General features: G+C 28.3%; 1 protein-coding gene across 1 annotated transcript; it reads right to left on the bottom strand.

The window, feature by feature from the left end:
• Nucleotides 1–4,125: 4,125 nt before the first annotated feature.
• Nucleotides 4,126–14,378, bottom strand: LOC150076623 (serpin B3-like). The gene is made up of 3 exons (XM_090387393.1): nucleotides 13,436–14,378; nucleotides 13,003–13,143; nucleotides 4,126–4,139 (listed from the first exon to the last, which is right to left on the bottom strand). The coding sequence occupies exons 1-3, from the start codon at nucleotides 14,376–14,378 to the stop codon at nucleotides 4,126–4,128; spliced, it is 1,098 nt and encodes a 365-aa protein (XP_090243519.1).
• Between the last annotated feature and the right edge of the window lie 9,993 nt (nucleotides 14,379–24,371).

The raw sequence follows: 24,371 nt of genomic DNA, 5'->3' as shown, positions 1-24,371 counted from the left end.
AAGTGGATTATTTCCAAAGATAATAAATAACAAAGGTTATTCTCGGCAAACTATAAATAACAATTAACCTATTTTCAGAAAGTGGATTGTTTCAAAAGATAATTTAGTCATTTGGATGGACCATAATCAAATAACAAAGTTTATTCTCAGCAAACTATAAATAACAATTAACCTAATCATTTTAATCTAACCAACTTAAACATATATTCCCAGATTGATTAAACATCCATATTGGAATTGAGTTTATCGGGATACATTTTTTTGGTAAATTAGACCCTAATGATCATTTTGAAATGTCGTCGATTTGAAAATTTGAACGAACAAATATATACCTTATCAGATTCATTTACTTCGAAAGGAATAATAGCCTTTCTACCGTTATGCCTGTCTAAAAAATATAATTCAAAAATAACCGATTATAAAATATTAAGATGTTGTGGTTGTTATGTTATCATATTGTATTGAATTGAACTGTGTGAGAAAATTCTAGACCTAATCAAGCTCCCAATGAACCCAAGGGGCACCAATGTCCAAATAGACAATAATTCTACAAACTTAGTAAAAAAAACTTCAAGTGAGAGATCGCATTATCGCACGACAAGTCACAATTCCAAGTAGCTCTTCTGTTGTACTGATTATCTCATAATAGCAGAAGACGATTTATACACGGGATCCAAAACTGCCAGGTGTTAGTATACGTATAGAAATAAAATAAAGTACAGAGCTCTTTTCCAAAATACATTTTGTGGGATGTAATTTTATTTTATGTATACTATATTTTCAGGTTGAAAATTATCAGAAAACTTCACCTACATAAAATTCGATAAATTTCTTTCTCTCTCACTCGACATTTTTTTTATTAAAGATTTGTTCTTGTGGATTGATCTTAAAGTAAAAAATCTATTTCTCATCAATGTGGTTTTACAGAAAAAATCTCAAGAAAGAACAAAGGGTTATCCGACGGATACGGAATTATAAATATAAAAATTTGAAGATTGTTCACAGAAATTTGTTACTAGTTTCTAATAAGCAATTATTGTTGTACTGGTTGTGTAGTTATTATCTTCAATTTAATAAAAATATCGCAATTAAAATAATTAAACTGTCTCCAATTCATTTAAAAAATTCATTTTACACAATATTTGTTAATTTATTGATCTCATTCCATAAGTAATCATTATCGAATTGAGACTTTTTTTTTTTCTTCTATTGGTTATTTCGACAAATTCCCTATATTTTTTATTACACCACATTGGGATTTCATTGACCTGTGTAAAAACAATCATAATAAAACAACAAGAAAAAAATCTTGGTGACAAGGTGTATTTTTTTTTTCTGATTGCACTCTTATATAATTATTTAGACTTCTTCATCATTAACTGTATTCTCACTAAGCGCAGTACAGTCAGTTTACCTCACTGTTCCAGGGACGTCTAAGTAATTGTAACTTCGTTCTAGACAAATCAGAGTTATAGCCCGGCTAACAAAAAACGCAACTTATTTTGTAAGCTTTTTAAATTCAATATTGTGACTTCTCATTGATACAAAACCTTATTTTATCAGATAAAGGTGAAATTTTAAACTCTATTCTAGAAGAAAAGTATAAAGTCTGTTCTAGAAGACTCTACTCTAGAGAATAAACACTCTACACTATAAACACTCTACTCTAGAGAATAAAGTATAAACTCTAAAACTGGTTAAAACTGGTTAATAAGAATTTATCAGAAGAAAATAAACGTATCAGAAAAAAGAAAACGTCTAATAATAAAATATAAACTCTACTCTAAAGGTAAACTGTACTCTAAGAGAAAAAAGCTAAAACAGATATGACCGTAACAGCTGAATTTCAGTTAGCAATGAAAAATCGGAGAACGATCAAGTCTGTCTTTAAATTCTATGGCTAGTAGTCCGAAAGAGTTGATGGAACGTCAAGAAATTCTCAAAATATCTCAGCAAAATGTCTAATGTCCAGCAGTTTGTTGTGAGAATAATATTCGTTATTTGAAGAAAAAGCACTCATTGCATCTGGGCAAAAAGAATTGGTTGATATGACAGAACATATAAAAAAGAAATTAGATGAAGCTAAAAAACAATGAACCAACAAGAAATACTGAAACATCAGAGTACAATAATACAATTGCTCAGTATATTGAGAATGTTACAATTCTTGCTGCCATCTGCTTTTAACGATAGCTCTGTCGTTAATTGTGCCATTAAATGCCTTTACAGAGATGAAACAGGGAACTAGCCTTGGCTTCACTGCCTTAACTGTTACACGTTTGTTCTTGTTAATTGGGTTATTGGTGTATCAAAGGTATCTTCCCAAAGGATCACTTTTAAATTATAGAAATTTGAAACCTGACCATTCCAATGATTCTGAGGAAGATGAAGAATCTGAGGAAGATGAAGAATCTGAGGAAGATGAAGAATAAAGATGCGTCCATATCAAGTCCAAGGACACCATTTAACAATACTTGGGTATCTTCGCTCTGAGGAATTGTATTAAACCGCTCTGAGGAACTTAAATTTTCGTTTTAGGAGTTTAGTAAATAAATTTGAATCAAAGTCAGAAAAGTCAGATATTGTTGGATATTTTTTTATTAAAAAATATGATTAACACAAAAGTATAATAGGGAATTTCTTAAATTAAAAATAGTAATACAATACGCAAAATCGGTTTGCTATGCTGTCAACAGCTGAGTTTCAGTTGGATGCAATGAAATATCGGACAACGATCAGAAAACGGTTAGTCAGCTACAAGTCTGTCTTTAAATTCTATGGCTAGTGGTCCGAAAGAGTTAATGGATGGAACGTCAAGAAATTCTCAAAATATCTCAGCAAATGTCCAGCAGTTTGTTGTGAGAATAACATTCGTTATTTGAAGAAAAAGCACTCATTGCATCTGGGCAAAAAGAATTGGTTGATATGACAGAACATATAAAAAAGAAATTAGATGAAGCTAAAAAATAATGAACCAACAAAAAATATGAAACATCAAACAGTACAATAAATATAATTGCTCAGTATATTGAGAATGTTACAATTAGTTATTATCTTCTTGCTGCCATCTGCTTTTAACGATAGCTCTGTCGTTAAATGCCTTTACAGAGATGAAACAGGGAACTAGCCTTGGCTTCACTGCCTTAACTGTTACACGTTTGTTCTTGTTAATTGGGTTATTGGTGAGGTATCTTCCCAAAGGATCACTTTTAATTTATAGAAATTTGAGATGAAGAATCTGAGGAAGATGAAGAATAAAGATGTGTCCATATCAAGTCCAAAGACACCATTTAGCAGTAAACTGCTTTAGCGTGCAGCATAGCAAACCGATTTTGCTCTTATTAAAACATGTAAATTGTATTGTATTACTATTTTTAATTTAAGAAATTCCCTATTATACTTTTGTGTTAATCATATTTTTTAATAAAAAATATCCAATCTGACTTTGATTCATCAAATTTATTTACTAAACTCCTAAAACGAAAATTAAGTTCCTCAGAGCGGTTTAATACTATTCCTCAGAGCGAAGATACCCCAAGTATAAACAGATATGACCGTAAACAGGCTTATGTCAACAGCTGAGTTTCAGTTGGATGCAATGAAATATCGGACAACGATCAGAAAACGGTTAGTCAGCTTTCTATGGCTAGTGGTCCGAAAGAGTTACAAGAAATATCTCAAAATATCTCAGCCAAAATGCACAGTAAATAAAAATTAGAAATGAAAATTGAAATTAGAAATTTAAAATTAGAAATTGGAAATTAGAAATTAAAATGAAAATTGAAATTATAAATTAGAAATTAGAAATTAGAAATTAGAAATTAAAATGAAAATTGAAATTATAAATTAAAATTAAAATTAGAAATTAAAAATTAGAAATTAAAATGAAAATTGAATTATAAATTGAAATTATAAATTAAAAATTAGAAATTAAAATGAAAATTGAAATTATAAATTAAATTAGAAATTAAAAATTAGAAATTAAAATGAAAATTGAAATTATAAATTAAAATTATAAATTAAAAATTAGAAATTAAAATTGAAATTAGAAGGTATACAGTGAAACTCTAAAATAACTCTAAAACTCTAGATATTAAATAAGAAACTCTAAATAAAGTAGAGATATTAAATCAGAAACTCTAAAAATAGAGATATTAAATCAGAAACTCTAAAAATAAAGTAGAGATATTAAATCAGAAACGCTAAAAATAAAGTAGAGATTAAATCAGAAACTCTAAAAATAAAATAGAGATATTAAATCAGAGAAACTTTAAAATAAAGTAGAGATATTAAAACAAAAGCTCTAGAGTTTGTTTTAATATATGTCCCTACTTTAGTTTAGTTTCATTTTAGTTTCTTCTTATGTTAGGCTACCTAAACATTTTTTTGATTCTTCTCTAATGTTTTCATTGCATTTAATTTATCTTTTTTTCAATTTAAGCTGTCTAATTTAAATTTGAATTTGTTATTTAAATTTCTAATGTTTTATTTCAATTTCTAATTTTCAATTTCATTTTCATTTCTAAGAAAAAGCACTCATTGCATCTGGACAAAAAGAATTGGCTGAAAAGAAATTAGATGAAGCTAAAAAATAAAACAAGAAATACTGAAATATTTGAATGGAATACAAGCCTTGAACAGTACAATAATACAATATAATACAATTGCCAATTGCTCAGTATATTGAGACATTAGACATGCTACACGAAATGAAAAACTTGCCTTATGGGTGGAGCAGGTGATCAATTCATGGCCTCTTAGAGGATAGCTCTGCCGTTAATTGTGCCATTAAATGCCTTTACAGAGATGAAACAGGGAACTAGCCTTGGCTTCAAATCGTATGGAAATATTGTTCGAGGTTGAAGTTTGTGGCTGTCTCTTTATTAAAACGAAAATTATAGTTCCTCAGAGCGGTTTAATATAATTCCTCAGAGCGAAGATTTTTTTATGTCTAGGATTTCAATTCCAGGTTAAACAAAAAGCAGAAGTTCTACCCCATCAAGTATTGTTAATGGTGTCCTTGGACTGATATGGACTTTTTTGAAGCATCTATTTCCATCTGAAGCAATTTCTATAATTTAAAAGTGATCCTTTGCCTATGGGTCTCTTAAAGATACCTTTCAAATATTTTGTGCCTTTGTCCATGTCCCCTTCTTACGTTTTATGTTTACACACCGGGACGGATACACAGAGATCAGAGTTTACAGAGTATACAAGCACAAGCACTTTCTTGAGACTTTTTCCAATTTTCATTTGTATGGCACCTTTTCCAGGTAAAGGCTGAATGTCTGACGCATTTGCACAAGCATTAGGGCAAAGTCGAATGCAATGAATAAAAAGAAAGAACATTAAACCTGGAAACAAACATAGTAGAGCAGTTAACATAACGTGTAACAGTTAAGGCAGTGAAGCTTAAAAGGTATCCATGAAGAAGAACCCAAATGCAAATTATACTCAATTGATCACCTGCTCCACCCATTAGTGAGCCACCCAAGTTTTTCATCTACCTCTTTCCTCATTTCGTTTAACAATTAACAAATTGTAGCATTGATAACTTGTAAATTATCTAATGCTGTATTCCATTCAAATATTTCAGTATTTCTTGATGGTTTTTAATTTGATCTTGTGCATTATTTTTTAAATGACTGTTTGCTGCTTCATCTAATTTCTTTTTTATATGTTCTGTCATATCAGCCTATTCTTTTTGCCCAGATGCAATGAGTGCTTTTTCTTTAGTCAAATAACGAAGGTTATCACAACAAACTGCTGGACATTTTGCCGAGATATTTTGAGAATTTCTTGACGTTCCATCAACTCTTTCGGATCACTAGCCATAGAATCCGAAGACAGACTTGTAAGCTGACTAACCGCTTTCTGATCGTTCTCCGATTTTTCATTGCATCTAACTGAAATACGGTCATATCTGTTTTAGCAGTAAACTGCTTTGGCGTGCAGCATAGTTCCTCAGAGCGGTTTAATACAATTCCTCAGAGCGAAGATTTTTTAATGATTTTTTAATGCCTAGGATTTCAATTCTAAGTTATTAAACAAAAAGCACAAGTAGAAGTTTTAATGGTGTCCTTGGACTTGATATGGACTTTTTTAAGCATCTTCCTCAGAATCATTGGAAAGGTCAGGAACAACTGGATTCGAATTTCGATTTCCTTTACCCTATGGGTCTCTTAAAGATACCTTTGTCCATGTCCATTTCTTCCTGAGACTTTTTCAAATTTTCATTTTATATAAGGTACCATTTCCAGGTTATTTTTAAGATGAAGAAGCTAAAAAAATAAAAAAGAAATACTGAAATATTTGAATGGAATACAAGCCTTGAACAGTACAATAATACAATTGCTCAGTATATTGAGACATTAGACATGCTACACGAAATGAAAAACTTGCCTTATGGGTGGAGCAGGTGATCAATTCATGGCCTCTTAGCTGCCATTATTGCTGATCTTGCGAGGATAGCTCTACCGTTAAGAGCCATAAAAAAACAGGGAACTAGCCTTTGGCTTCACTGCCTTAACTGGTTATTGGTGTAAAAGCAAACGCTTGAGTAAGAATGGCGGGTGTGAAAAAGCTGCTAATGTGACGGCAGTTTATAGAGGATAGCTCTGCCGTTAATTGTGCCATTAAATGCCTTTACAGAGATGAAACAGGGAACTAGCCTTGGCTTCAAATCGTATGGAAATATTGTTCGAGGTTGAAGTTTGTGGCTGTCTCTTTATTAAAACGAAAATTATAGTTCCTCAGAGCGGTTTAATATAATTCCTCAGAGCGGGTTTAATACAATTCCTCAGAGCGAAGATTGTTTAATGATTTTTTAATGCCTAGGATTTCAATTCTAGGTTATTAAACAAAAAGCACAAGTAGAAGTTCTACCCCAAGTATTGTTAATGGTGTCCTTGGACTTGATATGGACTTTTAAGCATCTTCCTCAGAATCATTGGAAAGGTCAGGAACAACTGGATTCGAATTTCGATATCCTTTACCCTATGGGTCTCTTAAAGATACCTTTGTCCATGTCCATTTCTTCCTGAGACTTTTTCAAATTTTCATTTAATATAAGGTACCATTTCCAGGTTATTTTTAAAATGACTCTTTGCTTCATCTAATTTCTTTTTAATACAAAGGGTACTATAGGAAAGTTTTGCAATATGACGCAAAAACGAATCACAGGAAGCTGCTTGTTGCTGAAATAAACTCTAGAGGAAAACTGTATTTTAGAGAATAAAGTATAAACTCTAGAGAATAAAGTATAAACTCTACTCTAGAAAAACCCTACATATATTAAAACACTTATTTCCCCTTGAACAATATTTGATATTTATAGAATTAAAACTCTGCTCAGTAAAGTATAAATTCTACTCTCAGGTCATATTCCTCACAGTAATTTTTATAGGTGGTTACCTGTTTTTTTTTGCTAGCTCAAATTTTCCATAAATATATTATCAATTAATTTTATGCAATTTGTTATATAGGCTAAGGCTAATAAAAGAATGTTGTGGTTAGCTAAAGTGAAAAAAAATATAAAGAAAAAAAACAAAAAGACAAAATCAAAACCACATTGGGTTAAGGTTAAATTATGTTGGTGGTTTACTTTATATTGGGTTAACTTAATATTTGCTTAACACGAGAGTACATTTCAAAATCAAAAGTTTAAATAATAGTTGCCTTTTTTTATTTATCAGTGTGTAAAAATAACCTTGTGACGACACGAATCCTATAAATTTGATAATTTTTTTTCTGCTTCAGCTAAAAATTTTTCATCAATATCAACGCGTTCCAACGTTTTTCGGCAGCAGTAGAAAATAATATCATAAATTTCTAACTGGTGGGTGCCTGTCTAATTTTTAAGCTTTCGCGAACCAATGAAGGTTTTTAAAAAAAAAAATTACGAGCTGAAATAAAAGGACAAGGCATTTGTGTGAACTTTTATTTTCGTAAATAATGTTAAACGATAATATTCCACTGGAAGTTCCACTACATGTTCCACAACACGCTCCACCGGATGTTTTCCCGGATGTTCCACTGAATGGAAAACTCGTATATAGAGGATACTATATTCGTGTTAGATCCGAATTGATTTTTGAATGCAGAAGATTAATTTTTATTCTAAATAATAGTTTCAAAAACTTACTTTATATATTACTGAATGATTTTGAACGTTTTGAAATTTTGGGAATTACAACTAGTTGCCTTCTTTCGAAGATATTTACGAAAAAAAATATAATAGAAATACACTTACCATCCATTCCAACGTTCGAGAAGTTGATCGAATATTGTAAATCCAAAAAATTTCGTCCGTTTTACGTGATAATAGACGAAATTACGAAAAATGTTATTTTTGAAACTCGTAACGAAACGTTATTAATTTTTTCTGCTAACGAAGTATACCATTCTACGTATCTTTACGATTTTGTAAATTTTCTTTTTTTAAAAGATTCTGTCAATAAATATGTTTGTTTGGTGGATTGTGTTAACTTACCTTATATCGAAACGTACATTCCAAGATTTAAACATCCATATTGGAATCGAGTTTATTGGGATACATTTTTTCTCGAGGAATTAGACCCTAATGATCATTTTGAAATGTGTCGTCGATTTTACATTGAAAATTTGAACGAACATATATATACCTCATCGGAATCATTTACTTCGAGAGGAATAGCCTTTCTACCGTTATGCCTATCAAAAAAATACAATTCAAAAATTACTGCCAAAAAAAGATGGAAAATTATCAAATGTATCGTATTGTTGATAATGTTTTATCGAGACTTTTTAAAAGATTATTATCGACCCGGTAGTGAAGGTTATTATAAGGTAAAGAGCCATTTTTACAAATTAATTAACGAGATCGATGAAGAAAAAAATAAGACGAAAAATTAAGACGTTTCTAATCAATGATTTAGTATTTATCCTAATCTACGTGAAAAAAAAAAACAAAAATACAAATCACGTTGGGGTTAAATCGTTTTGTTTTATTGGGTATATTTACGACTCGAAAACTTATTTGATATATTACTAAATGATTTTGAATGTTTTGAAATTTTGGGAATTACAATTAGTTCTATTCATTTTAACATATTTCCAAAAAATAATATAGTAGAAATACACTTACCATCTCTTCCGACCTTTGAGAAATTGATGGAATATTGTAAATCCAAAACATTTTGTCCGATATGTTCGAAACGTTATTGATTTTTTCTGCTAACGAAAATACCATTAAAATACAGTTCAAAAATTACTGCCAAAAAAAGATAGAAATTTATCAAATCAATCGTGTTGTTAATAATTTACCCGGTAATGAAGGTTATTATAAGGTACGAAGTCATTTTTACTAATTAGTTTACAAGATTGATCAAGTGACTTATTCGATGAAGGAGGTTATTAAAACTGAAACTCCAAAATAAAGTAGATATATAAAAACAGAAACTCTATAAAATAAAGTAGAGATATAAAAACAGAAACTCTATAAAGTAGAGATATAAAAACAGAAACTATATAAAGTAAAGATGTAAAGATATAAAAACAAACTCTATAAAATAAAGTAGAGATATAACATCTTTTAATGTAGACGTGATAGAGACTTTTTTTATGGTGATTTTCGGAATAAGCGCGTTTATTTCTCCCAGAATCACAAACAAAAACTCTATAAAAATAAAGTATAGAGATATAAAAACGGAAACTCTAAATTAAAATAGAGATATGTATAGAAACTCTTTCCTAAAATACTTTTTGTGGATGGAATTTTGTGATTTAAATCAATAAATTCTATCAAGACAAAAATTGTAAAAGGGGGAAATAAGTGTTTAAATATATATATATATATATATATATATATATATATATATATATAAAGTGTTTAATATATATATATATATATATATATATATATATATATATATATATATATATATATATATATTTAAACACTTATTTCCCCCTTTTACAATTTTTGCCTTGATAGAATTTATTGATTTAAATCACAAAATTCCATCCACAAAAAGTATTTTGGGAAAGAGTTCCTATACTTTATTCTCCACTTTATTTTAGAGTTTCTGTTTTTGTATCTCTACTTTATTTTAGAGTTTCAGTTTTAATATCTCTGAGTTTCTGTTTTTGTATCTCTACTTTATTTTAGAGTTTCAGTTTTAATATCTCTGAGTTTTTGTATCTCTACTTTATTTTAGAGTTTCAGTTTTAATATCTCTGAGTTTCGGTTTTAATATCTCTGAGTTTCGGTTTTAATATCTCTATGAGAAGTCACATAATACTCGTAATATAAGGATGTGTGTTAATAATTTTAAATTTAAAAAAAAATTCAAATCAATCGAGAATATAAAAATGTTACGCCATGCAATGTTTTCAAATGAACTTGTTATTCTTGTAATCTTATATGAGAGAGTTTACAATGAAGCAAATAATGGACGTGGACGATGAAAGTCCTGTTAATGGTAAATTGATATTTGAAAAATCGCATATTCAAGTTAGAATACATACTGACAGCTTAAATGATGTATTTGTGTGCGATAAAATTATTGCTATCATAAATGATAGTTCTAAAGATTTATTTGACGTATTACTTAATGATTTTGAAAGTTTCGAAATTTTTGGACTTACGGTTACTTGTTTTTTTTCTTGCGTATTAACGAAAAAACATCATATAATAGAAATACACTTACCATCCATTACAACGTTTGAGCAGTTGATCGGATATTGCAAAATTAAAAAAATACATTTTTTTTACGTAATAATAGACGAAATAACCCAAAGTATTATTTTCGAAACACACAACGAATCGTTTTTGATTTTTTCGGCAAACGAAAAATATCATTCTACGTATCTTCGTGATTTTATTAGTTTAAAATTCAAAAAAATGACTCTTAATCAATATTCTTGTAAAATTTGTTACCACCATAATTCAGATTCGTATTTAAATCTCGAGAGATTAGAATTCTATTTAAATGATAGATTAGAAAATCCATCATTCGAATATTCGTATTGGTATCCCGTTACAATTGATCATTTTTATTACGTTTTTGACCCTAATGATTATTTTGAAAAATGTCGTAAATATTACGTTAAAAATATGACCGAACGGATATACACGTTATCGAAATCATTTACTTCGAGAGGAATAGCCTTTCTCCCGTTATGCGTATCAAAAAAATACAATCCTAAAATTACTGCCAAAAAACGATGGAAAATTATAAAATCGATCGTGTTACTGATAACGTTTTATCGAGACTTTTTAAAAGATTATTATCTACCCGGTAACGAAGGTTATCGTAAGGTACGAAGTCATTTTTACCAATTTGTTAACGAGACCGATCGACAAAAAAAATAGTAAAAAAATTATTGTTCTAATCGATGAAAAAATCCTAGAACGCATTCAAGCAACCTAGACTGCATCCAAAGGAAGCACCCATATTTTTTAAATAAAGCATCAAGCTCTCAATGAAGCACCCAAGAACACAATGAAAATTTTTTTACCGATGCTACCCATAACATTACGCGAAATATCGTTGTACTAGTTGCATAGTTCCATTTAATAAAAAACGTATGGTAATTAATTTGAAAATTTATTTTCAACTCGTTATATAAAAAATCGTTACGGGCTAATAGAATCGGGTTAAATATAGAAATAACCCGTAAAGCGGTAAATTTAATTTGGCAAAAAAAAAAAAAAAAATTACGAGCCGAATATAAGGGATTTCGAAAATAATGTCGAAAGACGACGATAATATTCCACTGGACATTCCACTGGATCTTCCGGAGGATCTGTACCTCCCAACACGCGATCTTCCAAGGTATGTTGAACCAAGTATGCTACTGGATGCAAAAATGGTATGCAGAGGAACCTATATTCACGTTAGATCCGATTATAGATCTCGATGCAAAAGATTAATTTCTATTCTCAATAATACTTTCGAAAACTTATTCGATATATTACTGAACGATTTCGAGCACTTTGAAATTTTGGGAATTACACCTTGTTGTATTATTAATTGGAATATATTAACAAAAAAGAGTATAATAGAAATTCACTTACCATCCATTCCGACCTTCGAGAAGTTGATCGAATATTGTAAATCTAAAAAATTTTGTCCGTTTTACGTGATGACAGACGAACTAACAGAAAATGTTATTTTTGAAACCGATAACGAAACGTTATTGATTTTTTCTTCTAACGAAGAATACCATTCTAGATATCTTAATGATTTTGTAAATTTTCTTTTTTTAAAAGATTCTGTCGATCGATTTTGTTGTTTGGTGAATTCTCTCGAATTACCTTATTACGAACCATATATTCCAAGATTTGAACATCCAAAATTTAAACATCCAAGATTTAAACATCCGTATTGGAATGAAATTTATTTGGACGATTTTTGTAATGGTACCTTAGATCCTGACTATCGTTTTGAAATGTGCCGTAAATATTACGTTACGTATATGAACGAACGGATATACACGTTATCGAAATCATTTAATTCGAGAGGAATAGCTTTTCTACCGTTATGCGTATCAAAAAAATACAATCCTAAAATTACTGCTCAAAAACGATGGAAAATTATAAAATCGATCGTATTATTGATAATGTTTTATCGAGACTTTTTAAAAGATTATTATCGACCCGGTAACGAAGGTTATCGTAAGGTACGGAGTCATTTTTACAAATTAGTTAACGAGACCGATCGACAAAAAAAAAAATGATAAAATAGTAAGACCCTATACTGCACTTAATTTTCTACAAATATCACAAAAATGAATTTTAACCGATTCTACTTATCACATTACCCGAAACATTTTTCTGTCATTCAGAACTTTTTCATTTCAAGTAGCTCTTCTTTTCTTTTGGATAGGATTGAGATTGTCTTAATATGTTTTTCCTAGCAATTTAGCAATTTATCAAACGTGTTGATTTTTTTTCAAACGCGTGATTGCAAGTATCTGAAAATAGGAGAAGACGATTTATACCCAGGATCCAAAACCTACGCAAAACTCTGATTTTGAAAAATAATGTCGAAAGACGATAGCAATATTTCACTGGATGTTCCAATGGATTATCCAGATCTTCTGGATAATCCACAGGTTCTTCCAGAAAATGTGGAAATGGATTTTCCATTGGATGGAAAACTGGTATATAGAGGAACATATATTCACATATATTTCGATTGTGCATTTCGATTCGATTGTACATTTCGATGCAAAAGATTAATTTCTATTCTAAATAATACTTTGAAAACTTATTCGATATATTCGATATTTACTAGATTTGTTTAAAAACTTTTTTTTAATTAAAGTTCGTTTATGCGACCGATAAATAATATTTGTTTGGTTTTTTTATCAATTATAAAAAAAAGAAAAGGGTGATTAGCAATAAATACGTTTGGTCGAAATGAAATGGAATCTGTACAAACGTCCTCACCGGTAACTGCGACAGCTTCGGTTCCTTCTTCGCTTACTTCGATGAAAGTTTTGTGAATTAGTTCTGGAGATATCAAATAAGAAGAAGTATCGAAAATACCACTAAAGTTACATTTACCGGCATATCCAATTCCCAATGATTCCGTGGAAATTTTTTTTGTGTATCTCAATTTAAATTTTGGAAGTGCAATAGTTTCGATTAACTCGTGTCGAAGATCTAATGGATCAAATAAATTTTCTTTCATCGCAGACAAACCATCTAATTTATCCGGAAGGAAAATCAACATATTTACTCTATTTCCTTCGTAGGGAAGTTCTAAAACGGTAAAATCTCGTCCACGGCCAAATCGAAAATACGTATCTTTCATAATCATCGTAGGTACCGATTTTTTTTCGCAACCGTTGTTGAAGAAATCTGCAAATAAAGTTTCCTTTTTGTCGAAGGGTTTTGCCCAAAATGTTTTGAAATATAGTACGTTAAGGAGCATTAATATCGTTTCGGGATCGACGGATTCTAATATAGTTTGAATTTTTTCTCTAGATTTCTTTTTTACCCACGAATTAACCATCGACATCGTTTCTTCCTCATTGGCAAAGTTAACTTTTTTAACATCTGACGAGTAAAACTGTTCTATTCCTTCTAAATATTCTCGATTAACATCGACATCACTTATTAAAATAATATTGGCAATGTCTAAAATCTCTTTTAGTTCTATTATGTAGTCGAAATAATTTTTCTTTATATCTTCGTTAGATGTGTTGTCGTCGTATTCTAAAACATGCTTAATCTGCGATTCTGTTTTTCCCCGTGCACCTTCGAGCAGTGTGTGTAAAGCGAGAGTAATACCGAATGGAGAATAAAACAAATTTCCTGTGGAATCCGAAACGAAATAACGATATAAATATTTATTGACAAATAATCTTTTATCGTCGACAACAGGCATCTTGATTTAAACTAATAAAATCCAAAATCTAACAAACGTTTTTATACTAAATCCGATTTTCATTTTAAATCTAATAACAAATCAATTATTATTAATCAATTAATAATTATTACATAAACACTGGGTGCAGTCTTAGGTGCAACATTGGGTGCAGTCTTACGTTAGGTTACGTTAAGTTAGGTTAGGTTGGTGCAGTCTTAGGGGCATCATTGGGTGCAGTTAGGTACACAATTATTATATAAACACTGGGTGCAGTTTTAGGGGCATCATTGGGTGCAGTTAGGTACACAATTATTATATAAACACTGGGTGCAGTCTTAGGGGCATCATTGGGTGCAGTTAGGTACACAATTATTATATAAACACTGGGTGCATTCTTAGTACAGAATTAATAAAAAAAATAATAAAAGTTAGGTTAACGCAAAACTTATGACAATAGCTTTTTTCATAGAAATTGAAATTAAGTTCAGCAAAACATTAAAAGAAACTGAAAATAAAACTAAAATTAGATTTCTCATATTCAAAATTGAAATTAGAAATGAAAATTAAAATTAGAAATAAATTGAAATTAGAAATGAAAATTGAAATTAGAAATGAAAATTGAAATTAGAAATGAAAATTGAAATTAGAAATGAAAATGAAATTAAAAATTAGAAATTAAAATGAAAATTGAAATTATAAATTGAAATTAGAAATTAGAAATTAGAAATTAAAAATTAGAAATTAAAATGAAAATTGAAATTATAAATTGAAATTATAAATTAAAAATTAGAAATTAAAATTGAAATTAGAAGGTATACAGTGAAACTCTAAAACTCTAAATATTAAATGGATAAATAGATATTAAAGTAGAGATATTAAATCAGAAACTCTAAAAATAAAGTAGAGATATTAAATCGGAAACTCTAAAAATAAAGTAGAGATATTAAATCGGAAACTCTAAAAATAAAGTAGAGATATTAAATCGGAAACTCTAAAAATAAAATAGAGATATTAAATCGGAAACTCTAAAAATAAAGTAGAGATTAAATCGGAAACTCTAAAAATAAAGTAGAGATATTAAATCAGAAACTCTAACATAAAGTAGAGACATTAAATCAGAGAAACTCTAAAATAAGGTAAAGGTAGCAAAACAAAAACACTCTAAAATAAAGTAGAGATATTAAATCAGAAACTAAAAATAAAGTAGAGATATTAAAACAAAAAAACTCTAACATAAAGTAGAGACATTAAATCAGAGAAACTCTAAAATAAAGTAGAGATATTAAATCAGAGAAACTAAAATAAAGTAGAGATATTAAATCAGAGAAACTCTAAAATAAAGTAAAAATGTTTTTTGTGGATAAAATTTCTTGACAATAAAGAAATTTTATCAAAACAAAAATTGTACAAAGGGGAAATAAGTGTTTATATATATATATATATATATATATATATATATATATATATATATATATATATATATATATATATATATATATATATATATATATATATATATATATATATATATATATATATATATATATATATTATATATATATATATATATATATATATATATATATTATAATAATGTTTATTTATTCCCCTTGTACAATTTTTGTTTCGATAAAAGTTGATCAATATATACAAATTTTATTTTAGAGTTTCTGAGTTTCTGTTTTAATATCTCTACTTTATTTTAGAGTTTATATTTTAATGTCTGTACTTTATTTTAGAGTTTCTGTTTTAATTTCTCTACTTTATTTTAGAATTTATATTTTAATGTACTTTATTTTAGAGTTTCTGTTTTAATTTCTCTACTTTATTTTAGAATTTATATTCATTTTAGTTTCTTCTTAGGTTAGACTACCTAAACATTTTTTGATTCTTCTCTAATGTTTTCATTGCATTTAATTTTTTCAATTTAAGCTGCCTAATTTAAATTTGAATTTGTTATTTAAATTTCTAATGTTTCATTTCAATTTCTAATTTTTAATTTTTCATTTCAATTTCTAATTTTTAATTTTTCATTTCAATTTCTAATTTTTAATTTTTCATTTCAATTTCTAATTTTTACTTTTTTATTTTAATTTCTAATTTCTCAATTTCTAATTTTTAATTTTTCATTTCAATTTCTAATTTTTACTTTTTTATTTTAATTTCTAATTTCTCAATTTCTAATTTTTTATTTCAATTTCAATTTCTAATTTTTTATTTCAATTTTAATTTCTAATTTTTAATTTCTAATTTCAAATTTCAATTTTTAATTTCTAATTTCTAATTTTTAATTTCTCAATTTTTAATTTCTAATTTCAATTTTTAATTTTTAATTTCTAATTTCAATTTTTAATTTTTAATTTCTAATTTCAATTTTTAATTTCTAATTTCAAATTTCAATTTTTAATTTCTAATTTCAAATTTCAATTTTTAATTTCTAATTTCAAATTTCAAATTTCAATTTTTAATTTCTAACCTGGCAGTTAGGTTATGTAGGTTAGGTCAGGTTAGGTACTCGAGATATAGGTTAGGTTAGGTTAGGATAGGTTAATTAATAAAATAAAATAAATAGGTTATGGGCTTGTTTCAAAAATTATGACATTTACAATGTCATAATTTTTGACATCATAAAACAAATGTTCAATCAAACGTGCGTTCCATTCATTTGAAAAAATTCATCTTCGTATTTTTCGTCTGTCACTTGAATTTTTTTAAATTCCTCAATACTCGATTCTTCTCCTTTTTTTTCGTTAACCATTTTGGGTGATTCTTTATTAAAGATTGTTTCATGTTGTTCTGGAGATTTATTCAATCCTATTTTTTCTCTATTTGTTTTCAATATTTCTTCCATTGATTCTTTATTAAAGATTGTTTCTTCATCATTAACGATTGTTTTTTCTTCATTAAAGATTATTTCTTCCTTAGAATTACTCACGATCGATATAATATTTTTAAAATTTGCAGTTACTTTGGTATACTTTTTGAAGATTGTTTCTTCCTTAGAATTACTCATGATCGATATAATTTTTTTTTAAAATTTGCAGTTACTTTTATATACTTTTTTGAAGATTAAATTGAAAAAAAAAAATTAACTTAATTTCAATTTTCATTTCTAATTTCAATTCTAATTTCTAATTTTAAATTTGACAGAGTAAACCCCCTTAGGAGAATAAACCCCTTATTTAATAGTAAGTAATTACAGACCAGTTAGTTTAACTTCTGTTCCGGGTTTGGAATGCTAATATAGTGAATAATAGAATAAAATCAGTATTTTCTTTTTTAAAAAAGAAAATTTACAAATTCGTCATAAAGATATCGTCATAAAGATATCGTCATAAAAATTACAGAATGATCAGAAAATGGTATAAATATTTTTTATCATATTTGTATATCAGAAAATATCTGAAAATGGCTGTTTGAAGATTAAAGAGAATCACATTGAAAAATTTTTAGCTGAAGCAAAAAAATAGGTCTCCAGTTATCAAATTTAGACCGATTATTATGATGTTAAGAACCTCCTGTACCAAAACGGCAGAGGAAGAAATCGAAAAAAAGCTTATTTAATAGTAAGTGACAGAGCAAGGTCGGTTTACTATGCTGTAGTACGATAACAGTAATTTACAGCCAAAACAGAAATGACCATAAACAGGCTAGTATAATGTCAACAGCTGAATTTCAGTTAGATGCAATGAAAAAATTAGAGAATGATCAGAAAACGGTTATAGTCTGGTGGCACTCAAATTAGTATATAAATATTTTTATCTTAATACATATTTGTATATCAGAAAGTATCGGGGAATGGATGTTTGGAGAAAAATCTATTAAAAAATGTTATCAAATTTAAACCGGTATCGTCACAAGGTTATTACGACGCTAAGAATCTCCTATATTGCAAAACTCAAGTGTTAGGCTGTACTTACGGGAGGGTTTTGAGAGATATGGATCAAAACAGAACATGATCGGTTTGTTACGCGTAAACAATTGTGTACTAAAAGAGAGATGACCGTAAAAAGATTTGTGTTCTGTTAGATGCAATGAAAAATTCAGAGAACGATTGAGAGTCAGCTTACAAGTCAGAATTTAACAGTAGTGCGAAAAACAAGTCCGACAATGTAATTTTTTTTGTACTACGTATAATTCTCGAAGATCCATTTTCTGTCTTTCACAAATTGAATATAAAAATGAGATAATTTGGTGTGTTGTAACATCATTCGTGAAACGGTTTTGGATTTGGATGAGTATAACACTCAAATATTTATATCAGAACACTCAAATTTTTATATCAGAAAGTATCTGGAAATGGATGTTAGGAGAAAAATCTATTAAAGAAAGAAGTTCATGCACATTCCACTACCAAAAAAGGTAGTGGAACGTGCGTGAACACTTGGTCCGGTAAGTGTTAGGCTTTTGCATCGTCAGTCATAATGTCAGCAGCTGAGATTCAGTTAGATGCAATGACAAAATTCAGAGGATGATCAGAAAATGGTTAATACGAAATTTTGCTGCTGCCAAAAAAGGTAGTGACGTTGGAACACGCGTGTTAGTTCCTTTTAAAGTCTTGAGTATTGATGAAAAATTAGATTTCTCGTAACCGCATTTATTTTTTTAATAATAATTCAAAATAACTCAAATAATATTTTTATTCTCTATTCAATTTCTATTTATTTTTTTCAATTTAATCATCGGAAAAGTATAAAAAAGTAATTGCAAACTTAAAATAAAGTATATAGTAATCATGAGTAATTCTGTCATGAGTAATTCTGAGGAAGAAACAATCTTTAAAAAAGAATCAAAGGAAGAACCATTGAAAACAAATAGAGAAAAAATAGGATTGAATAAGTCTCAAGAACAAGACGAAACAATATTTAATAAAAAATCACCTAAAACAGACGAGGAAAAAGAAGAATCGAATAATGAGGAATTTGAAAAAATCGAAGTGACTGACGACGAATTCGACGAATATGAATATGAAATGAATGAAACACAGATTTATTAGAACAAGACTGCACCCAATGATGCACCCAGTGTTTTTATAATAATTGAATTTCCTATAACCTAACCTAACCTAAGACTGCACCCAATGATGCACCTAAGACTGCACCTAACCTAACCTAACCTAAGACTGCACCCAATGATGCACCTAAGACTGAACCCAATGATGCCCCTTGATTTAAACATCCATATTGGAATCGAGTTTATTGGGATGCATTTTATCATGAGAAATTAGACCCTAATGATCATTTTGAAATGTGTCGTCGATTTTACATTGAAAATTTGAACGAACATATATATACCTCATCGGAATCATTTACGTCGAGAGGAATAGCCTTTCTATCGTTATGCCTATCAAAAAAATACAATTCAAAAATTACTGCCAAAAAAAGATGGAAAATTATCAAATCTATCGTGTTGTTGATAATGTTTTATCGAGACTTTTTAAAAAATTATTATCGACCCGGTAGTGAAGGTTATTATAAGGTAAAGAGCCATTTTTACAAATTAGTTAACAAGATCGCGATCAACAAAAAAAATAAGACGAAAAATTAAGAGGTTAATCAATGATTTAGTACTTATCCTAATCTATACGTGAGAAAAAACAAATCACTTTTTGAAGAAATATAAGCAGAGAAATCCTATGATTATTTTGAAAATTACAACAATTTGTCACGTTATTTTTTTTTTTTCATGACATGAAATTTTCAAAATTATCATGTTGGTTATAAATCATATATAAGGTGGGTGATAATATTCCAATACGTACCGATTGTTCCTATGTTACCAGATGGACAATTGACATATAGAGGATCCTATATTCATATTAGATCCAATTTGATTTTTCAATGCAGAAGATTAATTTCTTTTCTAAATAATTGTTTCGAAAACTTATTTGATATGTTACTAAATAATTTTGATTGTTTTGAAATTTTGGGAATTACAACATATTGTAACATATTACGACATATTGTCGTCTTTTTTACATTGAAAATTTGAATGAACAAATATATACCTTATCGGAATCATTCACTTCGAGAGGAATAGCCTTTCTACCGTTATGCGTATCAAAAAAATACAATTTAAAAATTACTGCCAAAAAAAGATGGAAACTTATCAAAACTATCGTGTTGGTAATAATGCTTTATCGAGACTTTTTAAAAGATTATTATCGACCTGGTAGTGAAGGTTATTATAAAGTAAAGAGTCATTTTTACAAATTAGTTAAGAAGACCGATCAACAGTACTTATCCTAATCTACGCGTAATGTATTAAAAAAAAAAAATACTTTTGAAGAAATATGAGGGGAGAAATCGTATGATAATTTTGAAAAATACAGATTTCATAACAAATGAAGGTTTTTAAAAAAACAAATTATGACATGACAAATTGGTAAGAAATATAAAAATTTACAAGCTCTATAAAAGGGCACGTGTGAATATTTTGGGAATTACAATTAGTTGTATTCTTTTCAACATATTTCCAAAAAAGAATATAATAGAAATACATTTACCTTCTATTCCATCCTTTGAGAAGTTGATAGAATATTGTAAATCCAAAACATTTTGTCCATACTATGTGATAATAGATGAAATTACAGAAAGTATTATTTATGAAACTCGTAACGAAACGTTATTAATTTTTTCTGCTAACGAAAAATACCATTCTACGTATCTTTACGATTTTGTAAATTTTGTTTTTTTAAAAAATTCTGACAATGAATATTCTTGTTTTATGGATTATCTTCATTGGATCGAACCATATTTTCAGAGATTTAAACATCCGTATTGGAATGAAATTTATGTGGATGATTTAGTTTGTGATAACTTAGAACCTAATGATTTTTTTGATATGTGTCGTCGATTTTACATTAAAAATTTGAATCAACAAATGTATACCTTATCAAAATCATTCACTTCGAGAGGAATAGCCTTTCTCCCATTATGCGTATCAAAAATTACTGCCCAAAAGAGATGGAAAATTATCAAATCTATTGTGCTGTTGATAATGTTTTATCGAGACTTTTTAAAAGATTATTATCTACCCGGTAGTGAAGGTTATTATAAAGTACGAAATCATTTTTACAAAGTAGTTAAAAAAGACCTTATTCATCAACAAAAAAAAAATTATAGATCAACAAAAAAATAGACAAATACTGTCCTAATCGAAAGTAGAAATATAAAAACAGAAACTCTAAAATAAAGTAGAGATATAAAAAAAAAAACTCTAAAATACAGTAGAGATATTAAAACAGAAACTCTAAAATAAAGTCGAGATATTAAAACAGAAACTCTAAAATAAAGTAGAGATATTAAAACAGAGAAGTAGAGATATTAAAACAGAAACTAAAATAAAGTTAAAACAGAAACTCTAAAATAAAGTAGAGATTAAAACAGAAACTCTAAAATAAAGTAGAGATATTAAAACAGAAACTCTATCTAAAATAAAGAAGTAGAGGTATTAAAACAGAAACTCTAAAATAAAGTAGAGATATTAAAACAGAAACTAAAATAAAGTACAGATATTAAAACAGAAACTAAAATAAAGTAGAGATTAAAACAGAAACTCTAAAATAAAGTAGAGATATTAAAACAGAAACTAAAATAAAGTACAGATATTAAAACAGAAACTAAAAAGTAGAGATTAAAACAGAAACTAAAATAAAGTAGAGATATTTAAACAGAAACTCTAAAAGAGATATTAAAACAGAAACTCTAAAAAAGTAGAGATATTAAAACAGAAACTCTAAAAAAGTAGAGATATTAAAACAGATAAAGTGGAGATGTTAAAATAGAAACTCCTCTAAAATAAAGTAGAGATGTTAAAACAGAAATCCTTTTTAAAATTCTTTTTGTGGATGGAATTTTCTGATCTAAATCAATAAATTCTATCAAAACAAAAATTGTACAAGGGGAAATGTTCTCATATATATATATATATATATATATATATATATATATATATATATATATATATATATATATATTACATTAAAAATTTGAATCAACAAATGTATACCTTATCAAAATCATTCACTTCGAGAGGAATAGCCTTTCTCCCATTATGCGTATCAAAAAATACAATTCAAAAATTACTGCCCAAAAGAGATGGAAAATTATCAAATCTATTGTGCAGTTGATAATGTTTTATCGAGACTTTTTAAAAGATTATTATCTACCCGGTAGTGAAGGTTATTATAAAGTACGAAGTCATTTTTACAAAGTAGTTAAAAAAGACCTTATTCATCAACAAAAAAAAATTATAGATCAACAAAAAAATAGACAAATAACCTAACCTAACCTAACCTAACCTAACCGATTATAGTTCTCAATGCAAAAGAATAATTTCTATTCTAAATAATACTTTTGAAAACTTATTCGATATATTATTGAATGATTTCTAACGTTTTGAAATTCTGGGAATTACACCTAGTTGTATTCTTTCGAATATATTAACAAAAAAGAGTATAATCGAAATACACTTACCGTCCGTTCCGACCTTCGAGAAGTTGATCTAATATTGTAAATCTAAAAAATTTCGTCCGTTTTACGTGATGATAGACGAAATTACAGAAAATGTTATTTTCGAAACTCGTAACGAAACGTTATTGATTTTTTCCGCTAACAAAGAATACCATTCTACGTATCTGAAGCACCCAAGAGTAACATAACTTGTTATTATCTATTTATCTATTAACTACCATTATATAAGTAATCGTTATAGGAAGATAGGGGTTAAATAGTAATATAAGTTTGGAAAAAAGGAAAAACTTATTTTACCGATTTCATTAAAAAAACATTTTAAATTTAATTTTGCAAAAAAATATACGAGCCGAATAAAAGGGATTTCGTAAAATAATGTCGAAAGATGATAGCAATATTCCACTGGATGTTCCACTGGATCTTCCGGAGGATCTGTATCTTCCAACACGGGATCTTCCAGATTATGTTGAACTGGGTATGCTACTGGATGGAAAAATGGTATACAGAGGAACCTATATTCACGTTAGATCCGATTATAGTTCTCTATGCAAAAGTATAATTTCTATTCTAAATAATACTTTCGAAAACTTATTCGATATATTATTGAATGATTTCGAACGTTTTGAAATTCTGGGAATTACACCTAGTTGTATTCGTTCGAATATATTAACAAAAAAGTGTATAATAGAAATACACTTACCGTCCATTCCGACCTTTGAGAAGTTGATCGAATATTGTAAATCTAAAAACTTTCGTCCGTTTTACTTGATGATAGACGAAATTACAGAAAATGTTATTTTCGAAACTCGTAACGAAACGTTATTGATTTTTTCTGCTAACGAAGAATATCATTCTACGTATCTTGACGATCGTGTAACTTTTCTTTTTTTAAAAGATTCTATCGATCGATTTTGTTGTTTGGTGGATTCTCTTTGGTTACCTTATCTCGATCCAGATAATCCAAGATTCGAACATCCAAGATTTAAACATCCGTATTGGAATCAAGTTTGTTGGTCGGAGTTTGACGATGGTATCTTAGATCCTAACGATCATTTTGAAATGTGCCGTAAATATTACGTTACGTATATGAACGAACAGATATACACGTTATCGAAATCATTTAATTCGAGAGGAATAGCCTTTCTACCGTTATGCGTATCAAAAAAATACAATCCTAAAATTACTGCCCAAAAACGATGGAAAATTATAAAATCGATCGTATTGTTGATAATGTTTTATCGAGACTTTTTAAAAGATTATTATCGACCCGGTAACGAAGGTTATCGTAAGGTACGGAGTCATTTTTACAAATTAGTTGACCGAAACATTAGTGTCCTAATCGATGAAAATCAATAATTTAGTAACTATCGTATGTCTGAATAAAACGAATTCTTTGAAATTGCCATAACCGGTAAGAACGTAATCTGTGTTTCATTCATTTCCTATTCATATTCGTCGAATTCGTCGTCAGTCACTTCAATTTTTTCAAATTCCTCATTATTCGATTCTTCTTTTACCTCATCTGTTTTAGGTGATT

This window comes from Mastigoproctus giganteus, chromosome 13 (assembly GCF_048544385.1).
Source record: "Mastigoproctus giganteus isolate SK-2022 chromosome 13, ASM4854438v1, whole genome shotgun sequence".
Lineage (NCBI taxonomy): Eukaryota > Metazoa > Arthropoda > Arachnida > Uropygi > Thelyphonidae > Mastigoproctus > Mastigoproctus giganteus.
This window is presented reverse-complemented; position numbering and strand designations above follow the sequence as displayed.